Source organism: Heterocephalus glaber, unplaced genomic scaffold (assembly GCF_053883595.1).
Source record: "Heterocephalus glaber isolate CG9 unplaced genomic scaffold, H.glaber_assembly_v1.0 deba00000937, whole genome shotgun sequence".
NCBI classification, from domain to species: Eukaryota; Metazoa; Chordata; class Mammalia; order Rodentia; family Bathyergidae; genus Heterocephalus; species Heterocephalus glaber.
The window spans coordinates 2,433,447-2,458,440 of record NW_028258173.1 but is presented as its reverse complement, the minus strand read 5'-3'; the positions used below and the strand labels follow the sequence as shown (position 1 = coordinate 2,458,440).

The 24,994-nt window shown below is 38.3% G+C and overlaps 1 protein-coding gene and 1 pseudogene across 2 annotated transcripts in view; both read left to right on the top strand.

The window, feature by feature from the left end:
* The first annotated feature begins 545 nt into the window (after window positions 1-545).
* Window positions 546-24,888, top strand: LOC147828734 (NAD-dependent protein deacetylase sirtuin-1 pseudogene; annotated as a pseudogene). The gene has a single exon (XR_015450194.1). The product of XR_015450194.1 is annotated as an NAD-dependent protein deacetylase sirtuin-1 pseudogene (transcript).
* The window catches only part of LOC101723185 (uncharacterized), a 9,756-nt gene continuing 9,507 nt past the window's right edge, over window positions 24,746-24,994 (top strand). The window contains exon 1 of the mRNA XM_004860895.4: window positions 24,746-24,887. Within this exon, the coding sequence (XP_004860952.3) occupies window positions 24,854-24,887 (34 nt within the window). The 5' untranslated portion in view covers window positions 24,746-24,853. The remainder of the gene's footprint in view (window positions 24,888-24,994) is intronic.

Here is a 24,994-nt window from a genome sequence, read left to right as displayed (position 1 = left end):
AATTTTTGTGCCTTTACGTATTTATATCTGAAAATTTTTCCACTCTTACCAGATGAGAAACTGATTTTGTCATGCTTTCTTTCCTGTATTACAGCTTCTTCTTTTGTGTTTTTGCCTTATATCTGCGTGGAGTGCACCTGTGAAAGTTTGTGATGAAAAATCAGCTTTACTCAGCCCATAAAATGTACAGTTCATCACTGTAAATGTGTGATCAATCACCTGTCCTTTTTTTTTTGGTACTGGGGATTGAGCTTTGGACCTTGCACTTTTGAGGCAGGCAGCAGCAGCACTGAGCTAAATCCCTGGCCCTGTCTTTCTTGATTTGTACTTCCAACCATCTTAAATCTCATTTTATAATAAAGCAAAAATATTTATTGATATTTCTGATAAATTTAGTGTGTTTAAATATTGTCTTGTGTTGAGACTTAAATGACTAACTCTATGGTGTGTTCCAGAAATCCAAAGGATGGGGCCAGGGATTTATCTCAGTGGTTCTGCCGCCTTGCTGTACAAGCTCGAGGACCTGAGTTCGATCCCTGGTACGAAAAAAAAAAAGAAATGCAAAGGAAAACTTCTCTTTACCTTTTCAGATTTGAAAAATATAGTGCTGTCCTTTGTTTTCAGAAGGAATTGTAAATTATAGTTACTGTAAATTATAGTTCAGAAGGGATTGTCATTTATAGTTCACTAGTATAAATATAGTTCTATTAAGAATATAATTCAAAAATTTATAGCATATCCCATCATCAAATCTAAGTCTGTACATTATTTTCTACATATTCAGATCATCTTCAATTCATTTTTCTCTTGGTTTGCTTGAGACAGGGATTCCCTGAACAGTCCAGATGACCTTGAACTCACTTTGTAGCCCAGGCTGTGCAAGAACTTGTGTTTTTCTTCTGCCTCCACCCACCCAACTGTTGGGATTACAGACCTGTGGCCCTGCTTGGCTGTCCAGTTTTATCTGTGCGTGGAATTTTTCTCTATGACTATGTTGCAGATTTTTTTTTTGTATATCCTTTTATTGGTACATTTTAAGTGTACCATATAATGACATCATTGGAAATCTGCACCTTTACATGCTCTCTTGGTTATTTTTTCCCTCTTCCCCTGCCCTCCCTTCAACCCCTCCATCCTCCCTATTTACAAAGACTGTGTTTCTATTTTTTCATTTTCTCATATTAATTCCATTCCCTTTATGTTGCAGATTTTTAAAGGATTTCTTTATAAGGTATCATAAAGATGGATATATAAATGCTTGGAGGTTTATGCCTGTTTCTCATTGTTGATAAAGTCTTTCCTTTACAGCAGTATATGAGGAAGATTTTCTTGTATAAAACAAAATATTGATACAAATTGAGGCAAGTAGCAGAATGGTCCATCGGTTAACTCCTTTTTTTTTTGTACTGGGGATTGAATGTTAACTCCTTTTAAGGCTGACATTAGAAGTTTATGCACAAATTGATAAAAGTTCAATCTTCTTATAAAATCTATTTTTAAAAATATAATTTCTTCCCTAAAATATTCATGATACTCACATGTCATAAGTACATCCATTCTTGTCCTTTTTTTTTTTTGGTACCAGGGATTGAACTCAGGACCTTGTGCTTGGGAAGCAGGTGGCAGAACCACCGAGCTAAATCCCCAGCCCCCCAGCCCCATCCTTGTACTTTTGATTGTATTAATAACATTTTTAAACTTCTAGTATGACAAAAATTCATCCTCAAATCTAAACCAAAGACCATTTTTTTCTCTTTATACTGACCTTGATTAAGAAAAAGATTTGAGAGCTATTCCTTTATATTGTGTTTTCTAATTGGGAATCTCTTGGCTTTATTGTACTCATATAGTTTTAGTGAGTATTAGAACTATGAGAAAGACTATAATATTTTGCAATTAATCTCTGACAAGATAGAGCCTCTTGTCATTGTTCTAAGATGTTATATCTTGATACTTTCTTTCATCATCTGTGTGTGGGAACCAGCCTAAGAGCTAAGCTCACACTTGACCAAGGGGTGATGAAGATGCGAAATAAAAAAGACACAGAAACAAGTTAAAATCCGGGGGGCCAGGGGACTCATTGTCTCCTTTTGACATAGAGCCCCAGATGACTGGCGCACCTTGGCTTCAGGCACTCAGACACACGCGGAGCAATTAGAGTTCCACAGGATTCATCTGTCTCCCACCTTCCGCGGTACTTCTCCGGGTAAACAACCTAACCTGGAGTGGTTTTTACTTTTCGCTGCATCGTGTCAGCGCGCTTGTGTGCCCTCTTCTCGCTTCCCAACGGGGAGGCCAATTAGGTCTCATTCTTCTCCTCTGATCTCCGTATCTGTGGATAATGGTTTTGCCTCTTCCATTTTAGTCCGTATGTCACTTATTTCTCTTCCTTGTATTATAACATGACACATGAATTTTGGTCTCATGTGACAGAACTGTGAAGATAGTGAATATTCTTGACTTATTTCTGATCCGAAAACAATTCATTTAGAGTCCCATGTGTTAGTTTTGTGGTATATGTGTTTTATCTAGTTGTTAATCCCTTTGGCTTTTCATTAGAGATGCTTAACAATTAATAGAAATTAAGATTTAGGAAACATGATTCAAATAATCATAGGTTTTTCTTTGTTGATTTATGTTTCTAGTGCTAAACTATCCTAATCTTAGATAAAATACACAAACGTCACTTAATTAAAATATTGTGGCTGTGTGAGTGTGTGTGTGCATATAGTACTTCACATTGCACTTAGGGCATCCCATATACTGGGAACCTGTGCTACCACTTACTTCCTGCCAAGATGAGAGGCTATTTCCTAATCAACACTTCTAATTTACTATTTATATTTTATCCTGGCTTTGAAAATCTGCATGCATGGGTGTTACAGCCTTGTAAACTTGTGGCTGGGTTTCAGGTAAAGATCGCACTAACATGATGAAATTTCTGCAGAGATTTCCTATTTATGTAATAGACAGGATCTCACTGTGTGGCCCAGGCCAGCCTTGAACTCATGGCAATCCTGCCAAATGCTGGGAATACAAGTATGTTCCTCTATGCCTGGCTCTCTTACCCTTTTTTTTTTTTGAATTAGACATGGGGGACCTTATGTAGCTGAGCATACCTTTTTTTTAGTATAAGTGTTGCATTAGCATATATTTTATATACGTAACAAATATATTCATCATGGGGAGTTGGTGTATGTACAGAGTTCATCTTGATCTATATCTCAAAGTTTCATAGAAGCACCTGGAATGCCACTGGGAGATGAATTTGTGAAGGAAAGTTTTTTGTTTGCCACTTGAGTTCCTTGCCAACTTTTAGATTCTCTGCAGTCCCTGTTGTTCATTACTGTGTTTGAAATTTTACATATTACTAAGACTTTATATATACTACCTGATGTTCACTAAATGATACTTTAATTATACTTTTTATGTTGTAATATCCTGGATCAGCCAGGTGCAGAGGTACACTATGCTCATGTAATCCCAACATTCCAGAGTTAATCAGTTGGATCAAAATTGGATGATCAGCATGGGGCACATAGTGAATCTCAGAAACTAAAATATCAATGATGTCTGCAACTATTTCTCATTTTTATAGCGAGTTGTGTTATTACCCCTGCCTTGTTGTTACTTCTGTCTTGTTCATATTTTTCAGATGATTTGATTTCGGTGTTATTAATGAGTGGTTATATTTTTCTTATGAAATTTTGCTAAACATATTTCTTAAAACCTCTATACTTAACTGAAAGGTTTTTATTTGAAACTTTGACAATATTCTTAAATTACCATCGAGTCCTAAATATTTCAGAATTCCTTTTGTGACTTATATTTGAAACAAGAGATACTTTAAGAAGGAATTTTGTCTCAGAGCCCATGGTTCGGTTGTAGAGCACTTGCTCAGGGACATTGAAGTCCTGGATTTCCTTCCCCTACCTGGCACCGAGGAATGAAAGCAAATGGGATTTGTCAGTCTATTCACTCTCTAAAATTTCAAATTTGTCCTAACAGTGCTCTGTTTTCATCTGGCCTGAAGAGGTGGGGAGGCTGTGTACGCCCTAAGTCTTAGGAAGCCGCTTGTCTCTAAAGGGAATAAAACCTGTCTTTTGACGTCCTCCTGTGTATCAGCCAAGCATGGTGGTGTGCATCTATAATCCTGGGAGCATGGAGCCTGAGGCAGGAGGATCTCTTTGGGTCGGAGGCCAACTTGGGCTAGATAGCAAGACCCTGTCTCTAAAAAACCTAAAAGGAATAATAAAGTTCTACTCTCAGTGCTTATTAAAATACAATTTCATCTGGGTACAGCCTAAAATTTCACCACTGTATCTTTGCAATTCGTACAGTTTCCAGTCATCTTGGGGAGTAGTTATATACCACAGCTTGTTTTTCTAATCCTCTCCTCCTTCTCTCCTCCTCCTCCCTTCTCCTCCCATTCTCCTATGCCAATTTTCATGCTTAGTGATATTATTAATTTCAGCAGCTGTTATGTCATACAGTGTTTATATTAATTGAGGTAAAATAGATTCTACTACATGGCATATCTTTATTCAACTTAGTTCCCCTTTCCCTCCTCACCCCTCACCCCTTGAAGCACTTACCTATTGCAAGAGATCCATGTCATAGTCTATTTACTGTTTGTACTTTGCCTTACTCAACTGAGAGATGCCACGTGGTATTTAAGCTCCTGGGTCTGGATTATTTCACTCAACCTTATATTTTCTAGGTGCATCTATTTTTTTTTTTTCTCTTTTTTTTGGTACTGGGGATCAAACTTGGGACCTTGAGCTTGCAAGGCAGGCAGCGGAACCTAAATCCCTGGCCCGTAGGTGCATGTATTTTTGTACAGATGTCTCAAATCTGTCATTCTGTATAGCAGAATAGTATGCCACTATATATAAAAACCACATTCTCTTTATCGAATAATTTGTTGATGGGTATACAGGCTGTTTCCAGGATTTAGCTGTTATGCATTATGCTGCGATAAACAGCGGTGTATCTATCACTGTAGTATGATGTCTTAAGCTATTTGGGGGAGATACCTAGAAAGGAGAGAGAACCAGGTCATATGGAATTCCTAATTTCAGTTCTTTGAGAAACGTCCATACTGACTTCTGGAATGGCTGCAGTAGTTCACATTTGTACCAGAAATGAAGGAGGGTTCCTTTTCCACCACACCCTCACTAGTGTTTCTTGTTTGATTTCTTAACGATTGCCATTCTTTCTGGAGTAAGTGAGAATCCTAGCATTATTTTACTTTGCATTTTTCTAATGGCGAAAGATGTAGAGCATTTTTTCATATGTTTGTTGACTATCTGTATTTCTTCCCCTGTGAAGTGTCTGTTCTTTTCTCTTGCCCATTTCTTGAGTGGATCATTAATTTTAGGTGGTTTAATTTTTTTATTCTTTGTATATTCTTAATATTAGTCCTTTATCTGGTGAGTAGCTGGCAAAAGTTTTTTTTTCCCATTCTGTATGTTGTCTCTTTGCTCTACTAGCTCATTCTTTTGCTGTATAGAGGCTTTTTAGTCTGATACAATCTTTGTTAATTCTTGCCATTCTTGGTGCAATTGAAGTTCTGTTTAGAATATCCTTTCCTACATCTGTGTTTTCAAGTGTTTTCCTCATTTTATCTTCCAGTAAGCTTAATGTCTGTGTTTTAATGTTTAGATCTTTGATTCATTTAGATTTCACTTTAGTATATGGTGAGAGATAAAAGTCCAGTTTCCATCTTCTGCACACAGATAACCAGTTTTGCAAGCACCACATGTTGGATAGGCTCTTTCCTTCAACATATGCTTCTGGCCCCTTTGTTGAAGATGAAATAGTTGAATGTGTCTGGAGGAATTTCTATATCCTTGATTCTGTTCCTTTGATCCACATGTCTATTTTTGTTCCAGTACTAAGCTGTATATCACGATTGCATTGTAGTATAGCTTGAAGCCAGGTATTGCTATATTTCCTGCTTTGCTATTGTTGCCTAAAATTGCTTTTACTCTTTTGGATATCTTCTGGTTCCATACTAATCTTAGGGTTGTTTTTTTCAAGATCTGTAAAGTATGCTGTTGGCATCTTGCCTGGGATTGCATGGAATCTGTACGGGTTTTGGGAGTGTGACCATTTTGACAAGATTGATTCTGCCTATTGAAGCATAGAAGCCATCTTTCCATTTTCTGATGTCCTCCTCTGTCTCCTTCAGAATAATATATATATATATATATATATATATATATTTTTTTTTTTTTTCCGTTTTCGTTAGTGGGAACTGAACTCAGGACCTTGCGCTTGCCAGGCAGACGCAGCACCACTGAGCCAAATCCCCAGCCCCTAGAGTATTATAATTTTCTATGTAAGGTTTTTCAGTTTCTTGGTTAGGTTAATTCCTAGGTATTTCGTTTTTCTTGAATCTACTGTGAATGGTATTATTTTCATAATTTCCTTTTCATCCTGTTTATTGTTGCTGTACGCAATGCTAATGATTCAGTTTTTTGATGGAGTTCTTTGGGTCTTTGTAGAGTATAATGTCATCTAAATAATGATAATTTGAGTTCTTCTTTTTTTATGCATATTCCTTTTGTTTTGGGATCGCAGAAAGAAATGTACTGAGACTCAGAAGTTGGGTAAAAAAACAAAGCCTTTACTTGCCAGCAAGGCGGGACTGCCAGAAACTCGTCTGATCAATGTCCGTCCCATTCTTTGTTTTAACATTTCCTTTTATATCTTCTTTTAGCCATTACCTCATTCCTGGTGGTCTTACTAAAATTTCTGTTTCTCTTTTACAACTAGTTCTTGTTAATGGTTCAAGTCACAGACATATAACAAACAGATGGCTCTTAAAACACATACGTTGTAAACTACCCAAACATTTCGACTTTGCTTTTCTCCAGGTTAAATTTTATCCACAGCTAGGTTACAGGTCAAAGGTTCAATTAGCCATCACCTTAAACAGTAAGAGTTACAGGAAAGGTAAATCTTAAAGGAATGTCTTACTTATTCTACTTCAGCTACCTTAATAACTAACTTATAGTTCAAATGTTCTCCATCACTTTTACTTCTTTCTCTTGGCTGATTGCTCTGGCTGATGTTTCAAGTACTATGTTGAATAGAAGAGGTGACAGTAGCCAGTGCTGCGCGTCGAGCGGCAGCGGAGGAGGTGAGGGGCGAGGGTCAGAGAGGCAGTTGGAAGATGGCGGACCCGCCGGCGCTCACCTTCAGCCCGGCTCCCCCTCGGCAGCGGCGGCCGAGAGGGAGGCCGCGTCGCCGCCTGCGGGGGAGCCGCTCCGCAAGAGGCCGCGGAGGGAAGGGTCCGTCCCTGGGCGGAGCCCAAGTGAGCCCAGTGGGGCGGCCGCGGTGCTGTGGTGGAGGCGGCGGCCGGGGAGCGAGAAGCCCAGGGGACAGCCGGGGTAGGAGGAGGAGACAGTGGGCCGGGCCTGCAGGGCCTAGCCTTGGAGCTCGACGAGACGACGACGACGAGGACGACCACGACGAGGGTCCATATACTTTTGTTCAACAACATCTCATGATTGGCACAGATCCTCGAACAATTCTTAAAGATTTACTACCGGAAACAGTTCCACCACCTGCACTAGCTGACATGACATGGTGGCAGATTGTCATTAATGTCCTTTCAGAACCACCGAAAAGGAAAAAAGAAACGATGTCAGTACAGTTGAAGATGCTGGGAAATGGCTGCAAGAGTGCCAAAAAGAAGAGTGCTAACTGGAGCTGGGTACCTGTTCCATGTGGGGTACCCGGCTCCAGGTCACGAGATGGCATTTAGGCTCGCCTTGCTGTTGGCTTCCCAGATCTTCCAGATCCTCAAGCCGTGTTTGATATTGAGTATTTCAGAAAAGATCCAAGACCATTCTTTAAGTTTGCAAAGGAAATATATCCTGGACAGTTCCAACCGTCTCTCTGTCATCAGCTCGTAGCCTTATCAGATAAAGAAGGAAGACTACTTTGCAACTATACCCAGAATACAGATACCTTGGGACAAGTTGCAGGAATCCAAAGGATAGTTCAATGTCATGGTTCCTTTGCAACAGCGTCTTGCTTGATTTGTAAATATAAAGTTGACTGTGAAGCTGTACGGGGAGATATTTTTAATCAGGTAGTCCCTCGATGTCCTAGGTGCCCACCTGATGAACCACGTGCTATCCTGAAGCCAGAGATTGTCTTTTTTGGTGAAAATTTACCGGAACAGTTTCATAGAGCCATGAAGTATGACAAAGATGAAGTTGATCTCCTCATTGTTATTGGGTCTTCCCTGAAAGTGAGACCAGTAGCACTAATTCCAAGTTCCATACCCCATGAAGTGCCTCAGATATTAGTTAATCGGGAACCTCTGCCTCATCTGCATTTTGATGTAGAGCTTCTTGGAGACTGTGATGTCATAATTAATGAGTTGTGTCATAGGTTAGGTGGTGAATTTGCCAGACTTTGTTGTAACCCTGTAAAGCTTTCAGAAATTACTGAGAAACCTCCACGAACACAGAAAGAGTTGGTTCATTTGTCACAGTTGCCACCAACACCTCTTCATATTTCAGAAGACTCAAGCTCACCAGAAAGAACTTCACCTGATTCTTCAGTGATTGTTAAACTTTTAGACCAAGCAACCAGGAGCAGTGTGGATGATTTAGAAGGAGCTGAATCAAAAGGCTATGTAGAAGAAAAACCACAGGAAGTACAGGCTTCTACTAGGAATGCTGAGAGTATTAATGTGGAAAATCCAGATCTGAAGGACAGTTCCAATACTGCAGAGAAAAGTGGAAGAACTTCAGTTGCTGAAACAGTGAGAAAGTGCTGGCCCAATAGACTTGCAAAGGAACAGATTAGTAAGCGGCTTGATGGTAATCAGTATCTGTTTTTACTGCCAAATCGTTACATTTTCCACGGCGCTGAGGTGTATTCAGACTCTGAAGATGACGTATTGTCCTCTAGTTCTTGTGGCAGTAACAGTGCTAGTGGCACATGCCAGAGTCCAAGTTTGGAAGAGCCCTTGGAGGATGAAAGTGAAATTGAAGAGTTCTACAATGGCTTCGAGGACGATCCTGATGCTCCAGAGATCGCTGGAGGAACTGGATTTGGGGCCGATGGAGGTGATCAAGAGGCAGTTAATGAAGCTATATCCACAAAACAGGAAGTAACAGATAGGAACTATCCATCAAACAAATCATAATGGAATGTCCAGGTACAGGAATTGTTCCACTAGCATTAGGAACTTTAGCATGTCAAAATGAATGTTTACTTGTACTCAATAGAGCAAGGATACCAGAAAGGTATAATATTTATAGACTGGTAAAATACTTTTTTTCATGGATAGTTTTTTAACTTCCATTATTTCTGTACTTGTATACTCAACACTAACTTTTTTTAAAAGAAAGGTACTAAGTATCTTTAATCAGCTGTTGGTCAAGATTTTAATTTTCTTTAAAGATTCATTGTATTATCCATATGTATATGTGATTTTGGTTTTGCCTAGTTAGTTTCAACGTTTTCAAGTTTTTAAAAAGCCATTGGAATGTTAAATTAATGTAAAGGGAACAGCTTATCTAGACCAAAGAATGGTATTTTCACTTTTCTTTGTTTGAATGGTTTGAAGTCCTCAAAATCTCTGTTCTGCTGAACTTTTGATTCTTCTAGCACAATTACCTATTTTTAAACACTGGCATTTTCCAAAAAACTTGTGGCAGCTAACTTTTTAAAAATCACAAATGACATGCAATTTGAATAGAAGGAAGTCAACAGTATATGGGGGAGCACTCAATTGTCTTTACTTTTTTAAAGTAAGACTTGTTGCTAAGAGTTTCAAGGAGTATTGTATTTATTCAAATGAAGATGGCTTTTGTACTTCTGCAGACACGCAGCAGTTAGTCTGTATCACCTCATAAAACTAAACTGAAAAATAAACGCTTTGGAAATGTTTCAGTTGCTTCAGAAACAATAGTGCCTGCCTGTATCCCCTTAGTTTTGAAATATTTGCCATTGTTAACCTATCACTGTGGTGGAGCTTGCATTGATCCTTTCCCAGAAGTATTAAAACTGCCACGATGTGAATATGCAAATTCTTTCTGAATCTGTAATAATGGTACTATTAGTGAGGAGAGTGTAACATTTTGGACTGCTGTTTTTCCATTAGTGGAGAGCAACAGGCCCCTGATTACAGTTCCAAACTAAAAAGATGTTAAGTATTACTCAGCCAGAAAGTACATGTCTCCTATTGGGAGGATTTGGTGTAATGAATACCAAACTGTTAGTCTAGTATTATGGAGATGAACATGATGTAACCTGTAATAGCAGAATAGTTAATGAAACTAGTTCTTATAATGTACTTTTTATTTAAAAGCTTAGCCTGCCTTAAAACTAGAGATCAACTTTCTCAACTGCAGAAGCTTCTAGTATTTCAAAAAAGTTCATACTTTATAAAACTGCACAGTAAACATTTATTTTCCAGGCTTTTTTTGAACATTACTCCCAAATTAGGAAGTATTCCTAAGTTGGTTTAGTATTTATTTCAATAAAAAGGGTTTGAAGTATAGCTGTTCTTTATCCATAAAATATCCAGCTAGACCATTACTGCCAGCAAAGAAAATTGTTTTGAATGGCCATTTCTCTACCTAAAAGATGTCTCGATTTGAATTTATTTGGCTACACTAAAGAATGCACCATATTTAGTTTTCCATTTGCATGTGTTTGTGCTGTAGATGATATTTTAAATTGAAAAATTTGTTTTAAATTATTTTTACAATGAAGACTGTTTTCAGCTCTTTTTATATTGTACACAGTCTTTTATGTAATCTACTGGCATATGTTTTGTAGACTGTTTAATGACTGGATATCTTCCTCCAACGTTTGAAATACAAAACCAGTGTTTTATACTTGTACACTGTTTTAAAAAAGTCTATTAAAATTGTCATTTAAAAAAAAAAAAAGAGGTGATAGTGGACATCCTTGTCTTGTGCCTGATTTTAAGGGGAATGCTTTTAGTTTTTTCCCATTTAGAATGATGCTGGCTGTTGGTTTGTCATAATATGTTGTTAACATATTCAGGTATGGTCTTTCTATACCTGTTTGCTTTGGTGTTTTTATAATGAAGTGATTTTGGATATTGTCAAAAGACTGCTGCATCTATTGGTATGATCATTTGATTTTTGTTTTGTTTTGTTTTGTGTTTGGTACCAGGGATCGAACTCAGGTCCTTGCACTTGTGCAGCAGGCAGCGAAACCACGATCTAAATCCCCGGCCCGATCATTTGATTTTTAACCATACTTCTTTTTCTGTGACATATTACATTTATTAACTTACATACATTGAACCATGCTTGCATTTCTGGGATGAAACCTACTTACTAGGATGTATGATCTTTTTGATAATGTGCTGCATTGTATTTGCTAATCTGTTGAGGATTTTTACATCTGTTTCCTTAAGGAGATTGGCCTGTAGGGTTTTTTTTTTCCTAGTTGGGTCTTTATCTTATTTGGGGATTAGGGTGAAGTGGCTTCCATAAATGTTTGGGAATTACTCCATTCCTTTCAGTTTTTCAGCCAAGTGGCTGAACACAAAGATTGCTTCCTGTATTCCACCAGCACAGTTACTGAGATGTATAACCTGTTACCATTATGCTAAAGTACATAGTTTTTTAGAAAATCCCTGAGGAACCCAGGGATCTGGGTTGGAAGTTATTTGCTCTTAGGGCTTGAAATTCTTCACTGCAAGATCTCTTGGCCCTCGGTTTTGTTTTGTTTTTTTGTACTGGGAATTGAACTCAGGACCTTGTGCTTGCCATGCAGGCACTGTGCCGCTGAGCTAAATCCCCAGTGGCCCCCAGGGTTTGTGCTGAGATGTCTAGTGTGATTTTAATTGGTTTGCCTTTCTATGTGATTTTTTTTTGTTTTTCTCTGGCTGCCTTTAAATTCTGTTTTTTTGGTTTTGGGGTTTCCCCCCCCCCCCCCGGATATCTGGTAATTTAATAAGGATATACTTTGCTGAGATTCCCCTTTTATGATTTTTTGATGTTCTATTAGTGTCACTTGTTTGCATTTTAAACTCTTTTCTCATATTTAGGAAGTTTTCTTCCATTATTTGTCTAAGTATGTTAGTGAATCCATCTGCAATATTCAAATTTGTCTCTAGAAAATCTAGCCTTATATTTGTCTTCTTATCATCATTTAGTAGCTGCTGGATAGTCTTTTCTTATTCTCTTATTTTCTTTTTGGCTTCTTTGAGCTCTTTATTGTAATTTATTATTTTGTCCTCAGAATTAGACACTGTCATCACATTTGTCATTTCTGCCTAATGTGTGAATTCTGTAGTTTCTTTTATTTCAAGTATTTCTGTCTGACATCGTTTTGAGAATTCCTCATTCTTGTTGCATCTGTCATTCAAATTTTGAATTTAGCTCATCCAATTTTTTAACTATTGCCTTAGTTATATTACTCTTGTTGCTGAGACAAAATACCTGATACCCAGAAGTTAGGACAAGAAAGGTTTATTTAGTGTACAGTTTGTAGGGATTCCAGTCCATAATCAGCTGATTCCAAGGCAGAGTGGCGTATACCTGAAGGGTATGGCAGAGAAAAAAACAGTTCATGGCAGCGAGAAGATAATAGAATCAACAAGGAACCTTACCAACTTCTTTCTGCCCCTTTTATCTTTTTTTTTTTTTTTTTTTTTTGGTACCGGGGATTGAACTCAGGACCATGCTTGCAAGGCAGGCTGTAGAACCACTGAGCTAAATCCCCGGACAGAATGTTCTTAGTGTAATGTTAAAAGCTGTTTTTAGGCTGGCTTGAGTTGAATGTGGCTTAAAATAGATACAGGCCTGAAAGAGAAATTTAGAAAACGTTAGACTAATAAGTCTTCTCTTTCTGCTGATCAGTTCACCTCATTTTTCCTGAGGGAAAATTGGAAATTAGAAAATTGATCTATGGGAGGAGTACTCAGGATTGAACACAGAACACTCATTGTGATCTATATTTAGGCAGTTTTGTTTTGTTTTGCTTTGAGATTGGATCTCCTTGTTATAGATGGTGGCATTAAAACCTCTGAACCTCCTGCATCAGCCTCCCAGATTGAAGTGATTACAGGTTTGGATCACCAAGCCTAGCTAGTGTGAGGATTTTATTATTATTTCTATTTACCAGGATCACAGTGGTTAGTGAAATTAAGCATTATCAGTAGTTTTCATATCCAGAATATTAGCCAGTGGTGGTGACACATGCCTGTAGTCCTGGAACTCAGGAAGCTGAAGCAGGAGGATTGCCATAAGATCAAGGCCAGCCTGGGCTATATAATGAGTTCAGGGCCTGACACTGTAAAAAAACGATATCCAAAATGTTGCGATTTTTGTCTGAGAATGTGTGAAGAACAGTCTAGAATACATCCCTGCATTCTTTTGCTGTAGATATCTATCTGTAATTTTTTTTTTTTTCTTTTTGGTACTGGGGACCGAACTCAGGTCCTTGCACTTGTGCAGCAGGCGGCAAAACCACTGAGCTAAGTCCCCCCCAGCCCATCTATCTGTAAATTTGAGATTAGCTCTGTGTTAAAATGGAAATTACCTCAAGAATATTTTTCAAGATTTTTTCAAAATAATGGTCATTTTCTCATATTCTGGAACATAAGATCTAAAACTATCATGTCCTGAATAGTAGAAATGTCTGTCTGTTTCTGTCATAGGCACTTTGAGGCATTATCTTCATTTTATATCTAAAATGACTCATTGTGCTACCCTTTGATAACTTCAGGATGATGACTCATGATGAAATATTGCATGCTCTAGGCTGGATTCTGCAGTTAAGGCATTGAGGTAGGACTGGGTTGCCGTGTCCTGCATGGCTTGCAGACCTTTGGAGGGAGAATGGTGGGGGATTAAGAAAAAAAAGACAAAGATACAAAAAGCTGAGGCCAGGTGGAGCCTTCCTCCTGATGGGAGAAAAGGACTGCCGGGCAACTGCAGTGCATTTATTTATAGTAGGGAAGTGCGGGGCGGGGGGGAGGTAAAGGGGCTGCCCTTAACTGGAACAGGGAGAGTAGCCAAGGTCTGCAGAACATCATGCTTTGATGGTTTTATGGGGAACAGACAGGGAGGAAGGCACATCTATAGCATGGAGCTCCCAGAATTTCCCCCTTTTCTGTTTTGTAGTTGCAGCTTACGATGGTGTTGGTTGGTTGTTGTTTCCTCTGTAGCACGATATGTCTGATCTTGGGTTTCAGTGGCAGGCGGTGTATCAGGTCTGGTGATCTCTGCAGGTCTGGGTTTGTCCTCAGTTGGAACACAAGCATACTCTGGCCCCTATGTTATTAATTACATTGAGCCATTTTACCTTTTAGTTAGGACATCCTTTGATAACATTTGTGTCTGGGACTTGTCTGTAGATTTATCTTAGTGTCAATGGAGTTTTGATGGAGGATATTTACTTTCCATAAGTGGATTTAAAATTGTTTTAAATGAAAGCAACTAGAGAAGGTGACAAAATCTAATTGAGCTTGTAGAGGTAGCTGTACTCCCCCTTTCTTGTTTAGGTGAGTGTGTTTTTAGGGAAAAGTGAGTACACCCAACAATGGCTTGTCTATGGGTTATAAGGACCTATATTGCTTTTAACTGGATTAGTTGTCTATAAGCTTTTTTTCCAAGGGCTGTCCCCAGCTGTGGTTACGGGAGAAGGGGTGCAGGTTTCATCTGACTGCTTCGAGTTGAGAAGGGTCGATGTAGGGAAGACTGCAGTTAGGAACCCCTTCTAGGGAGCTAATTTAACAGACCTTAAATAAAAATCATGTGGTAATTTAGTAATTATAAACTCTTTATAAGGTTGATCTGGTGGTTTTTGATAAAAAATGTCTAGCACATTTGTTGTTGATACTATTTGTATGATCACTTTGAGTTTGGGAGCCTATAGGCAAGAGTAAAATTTTTTAAAAACTAGAGCATGTATAGTCAAGGTATAAGCACTAAGATAAAAAGGCAGTGTGGGGAAAGAGCCATGTTTAGAAATTGTTTTTAGAGGACTAAAATAGTGAATGTAACTTGGTGACCTGTAGACCCTCCACCAATAGAGATTATCGATAAGTCATATATTTCAAAACATCTTTTAATTGTAGCTGTAAAAGACTAAAAATTTAATTTCAGAAAACAGTTTGGCCTAAAATATTTTTAAAACTCTTGAGTTCATTTTACCATGGTTTTATCTAGTGACCCATAATGATGGTTAGCTACCAGTGTATCTGGAAACTGTCAGAATGGGTAAGCGATTGGAGCCTCTTTTTAAATCTAGCTATTACAGTGTTCTTGATTTTACATATCTTTAGTTATATTTTTCTACTGGGCGTTCAAGACCAAATTTCAGTGAGAACTATATGATATAAAGTTAACCTCTTGCTGGCCGGGGATTTAGCTCAGTGGTCTCGCCGCCTGCTGTGCAAGCGCAAGGACCCGAGTTCGATCCCTGGTACAAAAAAAAAAATTAACCTCTTGCTATCAGGGTCAATTAGGGTCTCCTCAGCCATATACTGGGCATGTAGCTGTTGCCCCACCTCCCTCCATGTCTCTGGATTCACTGTTCTGGAATTAGGGAACCAGGGACAGGTTTCCTGAATGAAATTCAAAAACTTTGCTAATTGGGAGATCTTTGCATTAGACCCTTTAGGTTTCAAAAGTGCCGTGAGCATTTCTGTATACAAATGTCACTTGCAGGATCCTGATTGCCCCATGTTTTACACCTGGTGAATTTCCAATCAGCCTTGTCCCTAAACTTATGCGCACATACCCAGAGGCCTCCTCTTACCTGAAAATTCCACTTGTCCCATACTCTGCCTGTTCAGGTGCTGACTGCCATGTCTTGCATAGCTCAAAGACCCTTAGAGGGAGAATGGTGGGGGATTAAGAAAAGACAGACAAAGAGATACAAAAAGCTGAGGCCAGGTGGAGCCATCTTCCTGATGGGAGAAAAGGACTGCCAGACAACTGCAGCACATGTATTTATAGTAGTAGTGATAAGGGAAGTGCAGGGAGAGGTGAAGGGGCTGCCCGTAACTGGAACAGGGAGTGCAGCTGAGGTCTGCAGAACATCATGCTTTGATGGTTTTATGGGGAACAGACGGAGGAAGGCACATCTACAGTGCAGCACTGCAAGCACTGGGTTTTGAATTTGTTAGAATTGTAATAGATCTAGGTGTTGTCACTATTAAATTTCAGGCCTACTATTTTTTGAGAGAAAATTTTTTGGTGTTCAAAAAGCAACACATTTGAGTTCAGAGGAGAAAGTGAACCTTTAAGTGGCAGGGTAGGTGTTGGTTTCTGTTCAAAATTCAGCCTGTGGACAAGAGAACATTTTCCTTGGGAGGATGGTTCAGTAGGGTGGGGGAAAGACTAGTTTTTAAATTCCTGGTTGCAAAAGGGTGTTATTTAATTTCCATGTGTTTGTGTAGTTTTTGTGGTCTCTTTTGCCATTTATTTCCAATTTGCACTGTGATCTGGTACTATCCATAGGATAATTTCAGTTCCTTTGCATGTAATTAAGCATATTCTGTGAACTAGTATGTGGTCTATTTAGGAGAAAGTCCCGTGTGCAGCAGAGGAGAATGTGTATTCTGTGTTGTTGGGTGTGACACTAGATATCTACTAAGTCCATTTGTTCAAAGGTTTGGTTCAGCTCTGATATTTCTTTGTTGATTTTTTGTCTAGTTGATCTGTTTGTGACAGTATGATATTGAGATCCCCCACTATAACTGGATTAATGCTTATCTGATTTTTCATATCCATTAGTATTTGTTTTATATAGTTGGGTGTGTTGGTATTTTATATATACACTGTTGTTATCTCTTCCTCTTGGATTATTCCTTTACATACTAGTGGCTTTTTTATCTCTCTTGATGGTCTTCGCTTGAAATCCACTTTGTAAATAGCATAGCCACTCCTGCCACCCCCCACCCCCCCACCCAGGTTCCTGTTTCTGCCCTTTAACTTTCTGTCTATGAATTTATTTTTGAGTTAAATGTTTCTTGTATGCAGCATATTCTTGGATATTGTTTCATGATCCATTCTGCCAGTCTGTCTCTTTTGATTGGTGAATTGAGACCATTCACATTGGTGGTTATAACTGATATATGTTGACTTATCCGTGTCATTAGATTATTTTTCTGTTGTTGGTTCCCTTTATTTCCCTTCTTTTTATTTGGTTATCTTGCCCGGTGGATTCATTCTATTAGGAGCCTTTGAATTTTTGTCTTCATTTTCTTTTTGTAGACTGTCTTTTAGAACTACTTAAAACGCTGTTTTGGTGGTCATGAATTTCTTCAGGTGCTCTTTGGCATGGGAGTATCTTATTTCTCCATCAATTTTGAAAGAAAATTTTGTGGGGTACTTCAGTCTGGGTTGGAGAATATTTTCTTTTAGGTTTTGAAATACTTCACTCCAGACTGTCCTTGACTTGAGGGTTTGTGTTGAGAAGTCTGCTGTGATTCTAATGGGTTTTTCTTCATAGGTTGATTTGTTGCTTTTCTCTGGCGGCTTTTAATATTCTATTCATGTGTTGAATTTCTGGAATCTTAACCATTATTTGCCGTGGTATAGTTTGTTTGCCATTGTTTGTTTTTTTCTGATTATGACTATTTGGAGTTATATATGCCTGACTTATTTGGAAGTCAAATTCTTTTTCTGTGCATGGAAAGTTTTCTACTAATTCTTTGTGAACAGGTTTTTTATGCCCTTTATGCTGTCATCTCATTTTTCATTGATTCCAATTAATCTTATTTAAGTCTTCTTTGCATCATCTAGCAGCTGTTGGATTGATTTCCCATGACCCCTTGGTATTTTAAAGAAATGTTTCATTTGATAATCACCACAACCCTGTATTTTAAATCTGATGTTCTACCTTAACATTGGGTGATTCTGCTGCATATACTTGCAGTAGAATTTTTGACCTCCTGGATTTCTGTTTGATTCTGTTTTATGGAATCCAGTTTTTTCTATGATATGCATTCATGATTTCCATGTCTTTCCTAAGCTTCTCTATTTTTTGTATCTGTATCTACTCTAGATTCTCTAACCATTTCCTTCATTATGGTTATCATCTCTTTAATTACCTGTGTAATTATTTCTGGTTTCAGTTTGTCAAGAGACTTATTCATCTGCTTTGTTACTTCTGCTACCATTTCAGAAAAGTCAACTGAATGCTTTTTGATTTCTTCTACCTTAACGCTCCCTGGATTTGCTTTGTGGCAGTTGATGATTTGGAGTGCAGCTTGCTTCCCTGTTTTCTCACTTTCTTTTTGTTTTTGTTTTTTGTTTGTTTTCTGCATCGAGGCTTGTGAATTGCTTATGTTAGGAAGCTTTATCACGAGTATGAAGACCTTTTTATGTAATGTCTACTTTTCAGAAGTGTCTTCGAGGCATAGCTGGCTTTAGGCCCTTGAATCTATCCCAGGATCCTGTGTCTTGTGTTTATTAGGGATGAGAGGTTGCAGCCTCTTTGGCCTAGCACCCAGTTCTTTTGTACTGGACCGTGGTATTGTTTATGACCTCTAGACAATATACAAGGAAGATCGGTTGATCACAATAACTGTTACCTTTGCCAGAGTAATCAGTAATAACAATAGCATCAAACACAAACTGGAGAATGACAGACTGTAATCACTATTACTTTGCCACTTTAACCATCGGTACCAGATTTTATAATTATATAACAACATCTGAGCCAAAGCAGAAAATTATACACAGTCAATATCTACTTGATAGAGCAGTTTTACCCCTTTTCACCATAAAACAATATTCAGCTGCAGTAAGATACACTATAGTTAAATACTTACAGATTCATAAGGGTAAATGGTATGGGTATGGAGGCCTGAAGAGAGAAAAGAAATAGATTATAAAGTATAAAACAATAGAAATGGAGGATGTGGTAGGACTCATGTAAAATATCCTGTTAAGGAGTGAAAGGAAATTAGTGGTATTAGATAACAGCAAGAGAGAAGACCAACTAGGAAAAATATAAATAATCCAGAATAAAAATTAAGCTGGGGGAAAAGAAAATGAGAAAAAGATATTGAGAGAAAAAATTGCAATTGAAAGTGAGAAAAGAAGGGAGAGAAGAGAGAATAAAAGAAGGTCCCTATTCAAACAAAGAAAGCAAAGTAATGTTTAAAAAGTGGGAGGAGATGAGCAAATGGGTAGGGGAACTGCATCTTCCACCAGAAGAAAAAAATAGTAAAAGATAAAAAATGTACCAATAGAGGACAAAAAAGTGGGTTACGTGAATGAGGAAGGGGGCGGGCGTAGGGGAGTTTCCTGTGTATTTCCAGAAGAGTGTTTTCTTCCAGGGCCAATAGTTTTTACTCTCACAAGTCAGATTCCTCTTTGCCCCTCGTTATCATCTGTGAGTTTGTATGGAAGTTACTCATTTCAAGGGAACCTCTCCATAGTGCCCTGTTTGTGGCAGCTGTTCAGGCTGGAGTATCAGAACAGGGACTGTGGGCCTTGGTTCTGAAGCTCCTGTCATGGATTCCCGCTATTTGGGGACCAACACTGTTTACCCGGTATATGTTCCGATGTCAGGGGGAGAGTCTCCCAACACCAGGTGGAGGCTTGTGTCAACTCAGGACTCCCAGAGGGAGACTCAGATCTCCCCAGCACTAATGTAGGGAGATTCCTGCGGGCCCAGAGAGGTTGCAGGCCTCTGTGCAGTATCTCATGAGCATCCCAACTATGGGGCAAAATAGGCAGAACCTTAACTCTTGCTGCTTAACCAGGCAGGGGACTGGCCTATTGTATTAGGCAAAAACTGTGCCCATAACACTGGCATAATGTAGGGTGGAGATGCTGATGCACCTAGAGTGGAGGCAGTGGGCCTGGTGCTGAATGGATGTTGCCATCCAATGAGGGAAAATTGGATTGTTGTTTCTCAAGAATCTTAAGATTTCTCATAAGGTTATGTACTTGAAGTTGTTCTGTTTTCATAATGTGAGTGGTGATTACAGTACAATCCTCTCAGGATTGTTTCACAGTGCCCCAGTGTTTACAATGCCTTGTACACCCTTTGCCATTAACTTCTAGGAATGTTTACATTTCTACCTTGATTTCTTGTATGACTCATTGGTTGTTTAGCAGTGTGTGATTAATTTTCCAGGTTCTTCTACCATTTCTGTAATTTCTTGTGTCCTTGATTTCTATTTTCATTCCACAGTTGTCTGATAGTACACATGGGGTGATTTTTTACTCTTTTATTTATCTGAGCAGGCTTTGTGGACTAGTGTATGATCGATTTTGGAAAATGTTATCATGTGCTGCAGAAAAGAATGTCTGCTCTGCTTTATTGGGTGGGTACACGGTAAGTCCTTATGTCCAAGGGTGTCATTCATCTCTGATATTTCTTCATGATTGTGTATTTATTTGATCTTTTAGGTGCTGCAGTACTCAACGCATAAATATTTCTAAACATTATCATTCTTGTTGTATTGTTCCCTTAAGTAGTGTGTAGTGATCTTTTGTCTCTTCTAATTAACTTTACCTGGAAGTTCACATTGTCTGAGATTAAAATTGCTACCCCTGCTTGTTTTGGAGAATGTTGCCTGAAATACTGTTTTACATTCTTTAATTTTTAGCCTATACATATTGTTTGCATTAAATGAGATTTTTGAATGCAACATACTGCTAGAATTTTTTTTTTTTTTTTGGTACCGGGGATCGAACTCAGGTCCTTGCACTTGCGAGACAGGCAGCATAACCACTGAGCTACATCCCCGGCCCCAAGGATATGTTTTTTTAATGCAGTCTGCCAATCTGTGTCTTTGAATTGGAGAGCTGAGGCCATTAATGTTGAGAAATATTGAGATGTGTTGATTAATCACTATAATTGCATTCTTTCTCTGTTGGTGACGTCTTTGTTTTTCTTTTCCTGCCATTAATGTTGTTGTTTACCAATTCACCTTGCTTGTGTTTTCATTTCATCTGGGTGTTTAGCCATACAGACGCTGGTCATTCAATGACCAAGTTCTGGTCCTGTGAGCAGTTCACTAAATAAATTGGTCACTAAATGAGGAATTCTACAGAGTATGTACATTACAATATTCAAAACAGAGAAATGGTCAGAAGAAACTTGAACTTGACTTTGATTTTATTTGCATAACTCTTACATGGAGTACTCAAATGTATAACAGAACATAAACTACAGTACTGTACTGTAGGGAAAATCAGAAAAATTACAGTGCTTTATAAAAGAATGTGTACTGTACAAAATAAAGACATTGAGGCTCCACCAACAAGATGTACAGAACTGTACAAAAAGAAAAAAACAGGTCATACCTAAGTCTGACCGGTGGGACGTAAGTCTTAACTGTGTGCCTGTCATTAGTCTGAAGAGTCATTAAACAGGTAGCTTGTTACATGAATGATATATGTATTAGATATATTGTCAAATTAGTTAGCTAAAAATTATTTGGGTTTGTTTTTTTTTGTACCGGGGATCAAACTCGGGTCCTTGCACTTGCACAGCAGGCAGCGAAACCACTGAGCTAAATCCCCGGCCCAAATTATTTGTTCTTAAGAACACACACTCTCCAATAACCTTTAAAATGCAGTACAGCAGCCAGCAACAAATCATCACATTGGCTGGGTTCAGGTAATATTGATCCTGCACATGTCAGAAAAAAGCAGGGATACAAATTATTGAGAAAACTTATCTTACGATCTAACAATGGTATAGAAAGTAGTCATCAATAATCATGATTGTAAAACAGATGCTATCCAGATAATATCATTAGCAAATCATTAAAACATCTAATTCTACATTTCTTCAAATGTTCTCTCCTGGCATCTTGGCAGTTTCCATGAATTCTTCACACAGTTCATCTTGCTAGAAGCTGTATTGTAAAATTTAATTTTGGCTCATTAATAAAGGAGCTTGTGCAGGTCATTGCCAGGAAGCAATCAAACTAAAATATTACTAACAAGGTATCACAGAATCATGAACCCTGACTCTGTAAAACACACTGGAAATGGCAAATATGCTTGACAGTGAAACTGGCATTAATGGAGCCACTGCTGTGTCCTCCTCTGCAGTAAACACCACGGAGGATAGAAAGGCATATAAAGTATGTATGAAGGAGCTTACCAGCCAGGGAGTAAGACAAAAATTAAACAGATGAAGCCATCACAGAGCCAAGAATAGCAATGCTAATTAATTTTTAATTGTTTCCTGTGGTTTGGAAGTGTATATATAACCATTGAGAAAATATGTATGTGCACCCATGTGATACATTTCTACAAACTAAAAAGATTCAACATTAACGTCACTTCTAAAGAAGTTGTTTATATCTCAGAATTTATTTAACTCCACGTGAATCAGCATTGTTATCCCGCGAGGAACTGTTGAAAGCAGATAGTCCTTAGAAGTGAGCCCGATAGAAAGAGGAGTGCGCTGGTAAGTTTTTCTGGCCCTTTGTCACAGCTGTTCTGCCTGTGTCATATGTGATCCATGGGTCTCATCAAACCACGCTCCAGGTCACTCCCTTCTGCATCAGAACAGGGAAACCATGTATTTTTCAAGGTTGCTTTTTTGCCTCAATATCCAAAATATATAGAGAAGCTTATTTGTCTGCAGGCAGCATTAGACATCATAGAAATAACATGTAGTTTGAAGACATTTGTCTTTCATGAATGCTGTGCTTATTTGCACAACATGCTTAGTGAATGTGCCTAAATACAGTAGGCTACATGCATTCCTCATGTAATGACTGAGTCTTGCTCCTGTGATTAGGTTGTTAAATGAATGAGGTGCTAAATGAGGAATTATATACAGTATGCACTTTGCAGTATTCAGGACAATAAATGGTCAAAGGAAACTCCAATTTGGTGACTTTGCTTTTATTTGAGTAACTTTTTTTTTTTTGGCAGTAACGGGGATGGAACTCAGGACCTTTTGCTTGCAAGGCAGGCACGTTGCCACTGAGCTAAATCCCCGGCCCTTATTTGTGTAACTTTTACATGCAGTACTGTAATATGTAACAACATAAAACTGTAGTACTGTGGGCCGGGGTTTTAGCTCAGTTCTGCCGTCACCTGCCTCGCAAGCACAAGGTCCCAAGTTCAATCCCCTGTACCAAAAAAAAAATCAAAGTAAAACTATAGTACTGTACTGTACAAGTACAATCAGCAAAAGTAAGAGTACTGTATAAACAAGGTGCACTGTACAGAAAGATATTGATGCTCTATCAGTATGTGCAGAACTATACAAAACTAATGGGCCATTAAGGTTGAGTGGCAGGTCATAAGTCAGAAACACCATGCCTCAGTTGTAAATTCAAACAGACATTAAAACAGGTAGGTTGTTAAATGAGGAATATCTGTATTGGCTCCAGTGTTTCTGTCTAGGATATTCTTGAGTATTTTTTGGAGTTATTCATATTTCTCTTGAGCTTGTCTTTTTCATGAGATGTCCTTATTTCTCCACCTATTTTGAAAGGAAGTTTTACTGGGTAAGTTAAACTAGGTTGGAAGCGGTTCATTCTTAGGATTTGAAATACATCACTCCAAGCTCTCCAAGCTCCTCTGGGCTTTAAAGTTTCTATCTGTTGTAATTCTAATTTGTTTACATTTATAGGTGTTTTTTTTGGTTTTTCTCTGCTTTAAATTTTTGTTGTTGTGGGTTTTGGCTATCTGGCAATGTAAAAAGGATTATTATAAGCCTTGGTAATAAGCCTTGATGATCTTGTTTTTTCATCATAGTTTTTTGGTGTTCTTTAAGCCTGGCTTACTTATATTTTTAACTCTTTTCTCATCTTTGGGAATTTTTCTACTATGATATCTATAAACATATGACTAATTCCATCTGTCTTGTCTTCTAGCTTTTCTCTAACTCCAGTTAACCTTAAGTTGGTATCTTTAATGTTGTCTAGTAGCTGCTGGATGTTCTTTTCTCTTTTTTGTTTCTCTGAGTACTTCTGCAAAATTTACCATCTGTCCATTTCAGACTGACTGGTCTGTCCTGGCTCTCTCCTTGGGGCCATATGGGGCACGGTGTGTGGCTGTGAGGGAACATTCAGTTCCATCCCCCTCCCTGGGCTGAGTGCATATCCCTGGCCTGTGGCTAGGGGCATGGCTTTCAGTTGTTTGGCCCATCCACACATTTCCTTTCCCTTAGAAATTTTTATATCTTGGTGACAGATAAGTATTTCAGGTCAGTTGGCTGTAAGATAATATGTTTGTTTACCTTAATCTAATTTCCTTGTTAGACATTTGCCAATGAATACTGTAATACTTTTAATTAGCATTTTAAATTACCATTTATGATTTTTACTTCGTATTTAATTATAGTTTTGTCCATGAAACCAGTTTCAAGTTTACAATGCTGTCTAAATACAATAAGAGGAAAAAGGGATCTATTTCCTAAATAATAATCTGAAAATAGATGTAGTTTCTATGTTCTGTCAGAGCAAGTCATTAGATATTCATCTACCCCAGTTCTTTTTACTCCACGTCTGATCTAGTAGGCTATCTCCATAAGCCATGCTTTATAGACAGTGTAGAAATAAAACTGGGGTTAATCAGCAGGAGAACGATCATGTTCTGCTGCTTTTTTAGCAGTGAATTTCCATCTAGCTTCAAAAGTCCTGTGTGACAAGTGCCTGAGGATAAAGAATAAGTGTTGGATGAACAAGGCATGAAGTAACCATTTCTGGGACTCAGCCTTGTGCCAGCTTCTCATGAGCAGATTTGAGATATTTTGTGTTGTGAGTCTCACTCTTCTTCCTGGATATATATTTCTGATGATGTAGAAGGCAGTGACCTTTGAGGATGTGGCTGTGAACTTCTCCGTGGAGGAGTGGGCTTTGTTGGATCCATCCCAGAAGAAGCTCTACCGAGATGTGATGTGGGAAAACTTTAGGAATGTGACTGCTTTAGGTAAGGAAGATACCACTTCTCATTTATGCGATCAGCGAGCATTGGTTATTGCTCATTAGTGCAGTGTACTTTATTGAAGCATGGAAATATTTTCATAAATCTTCTGG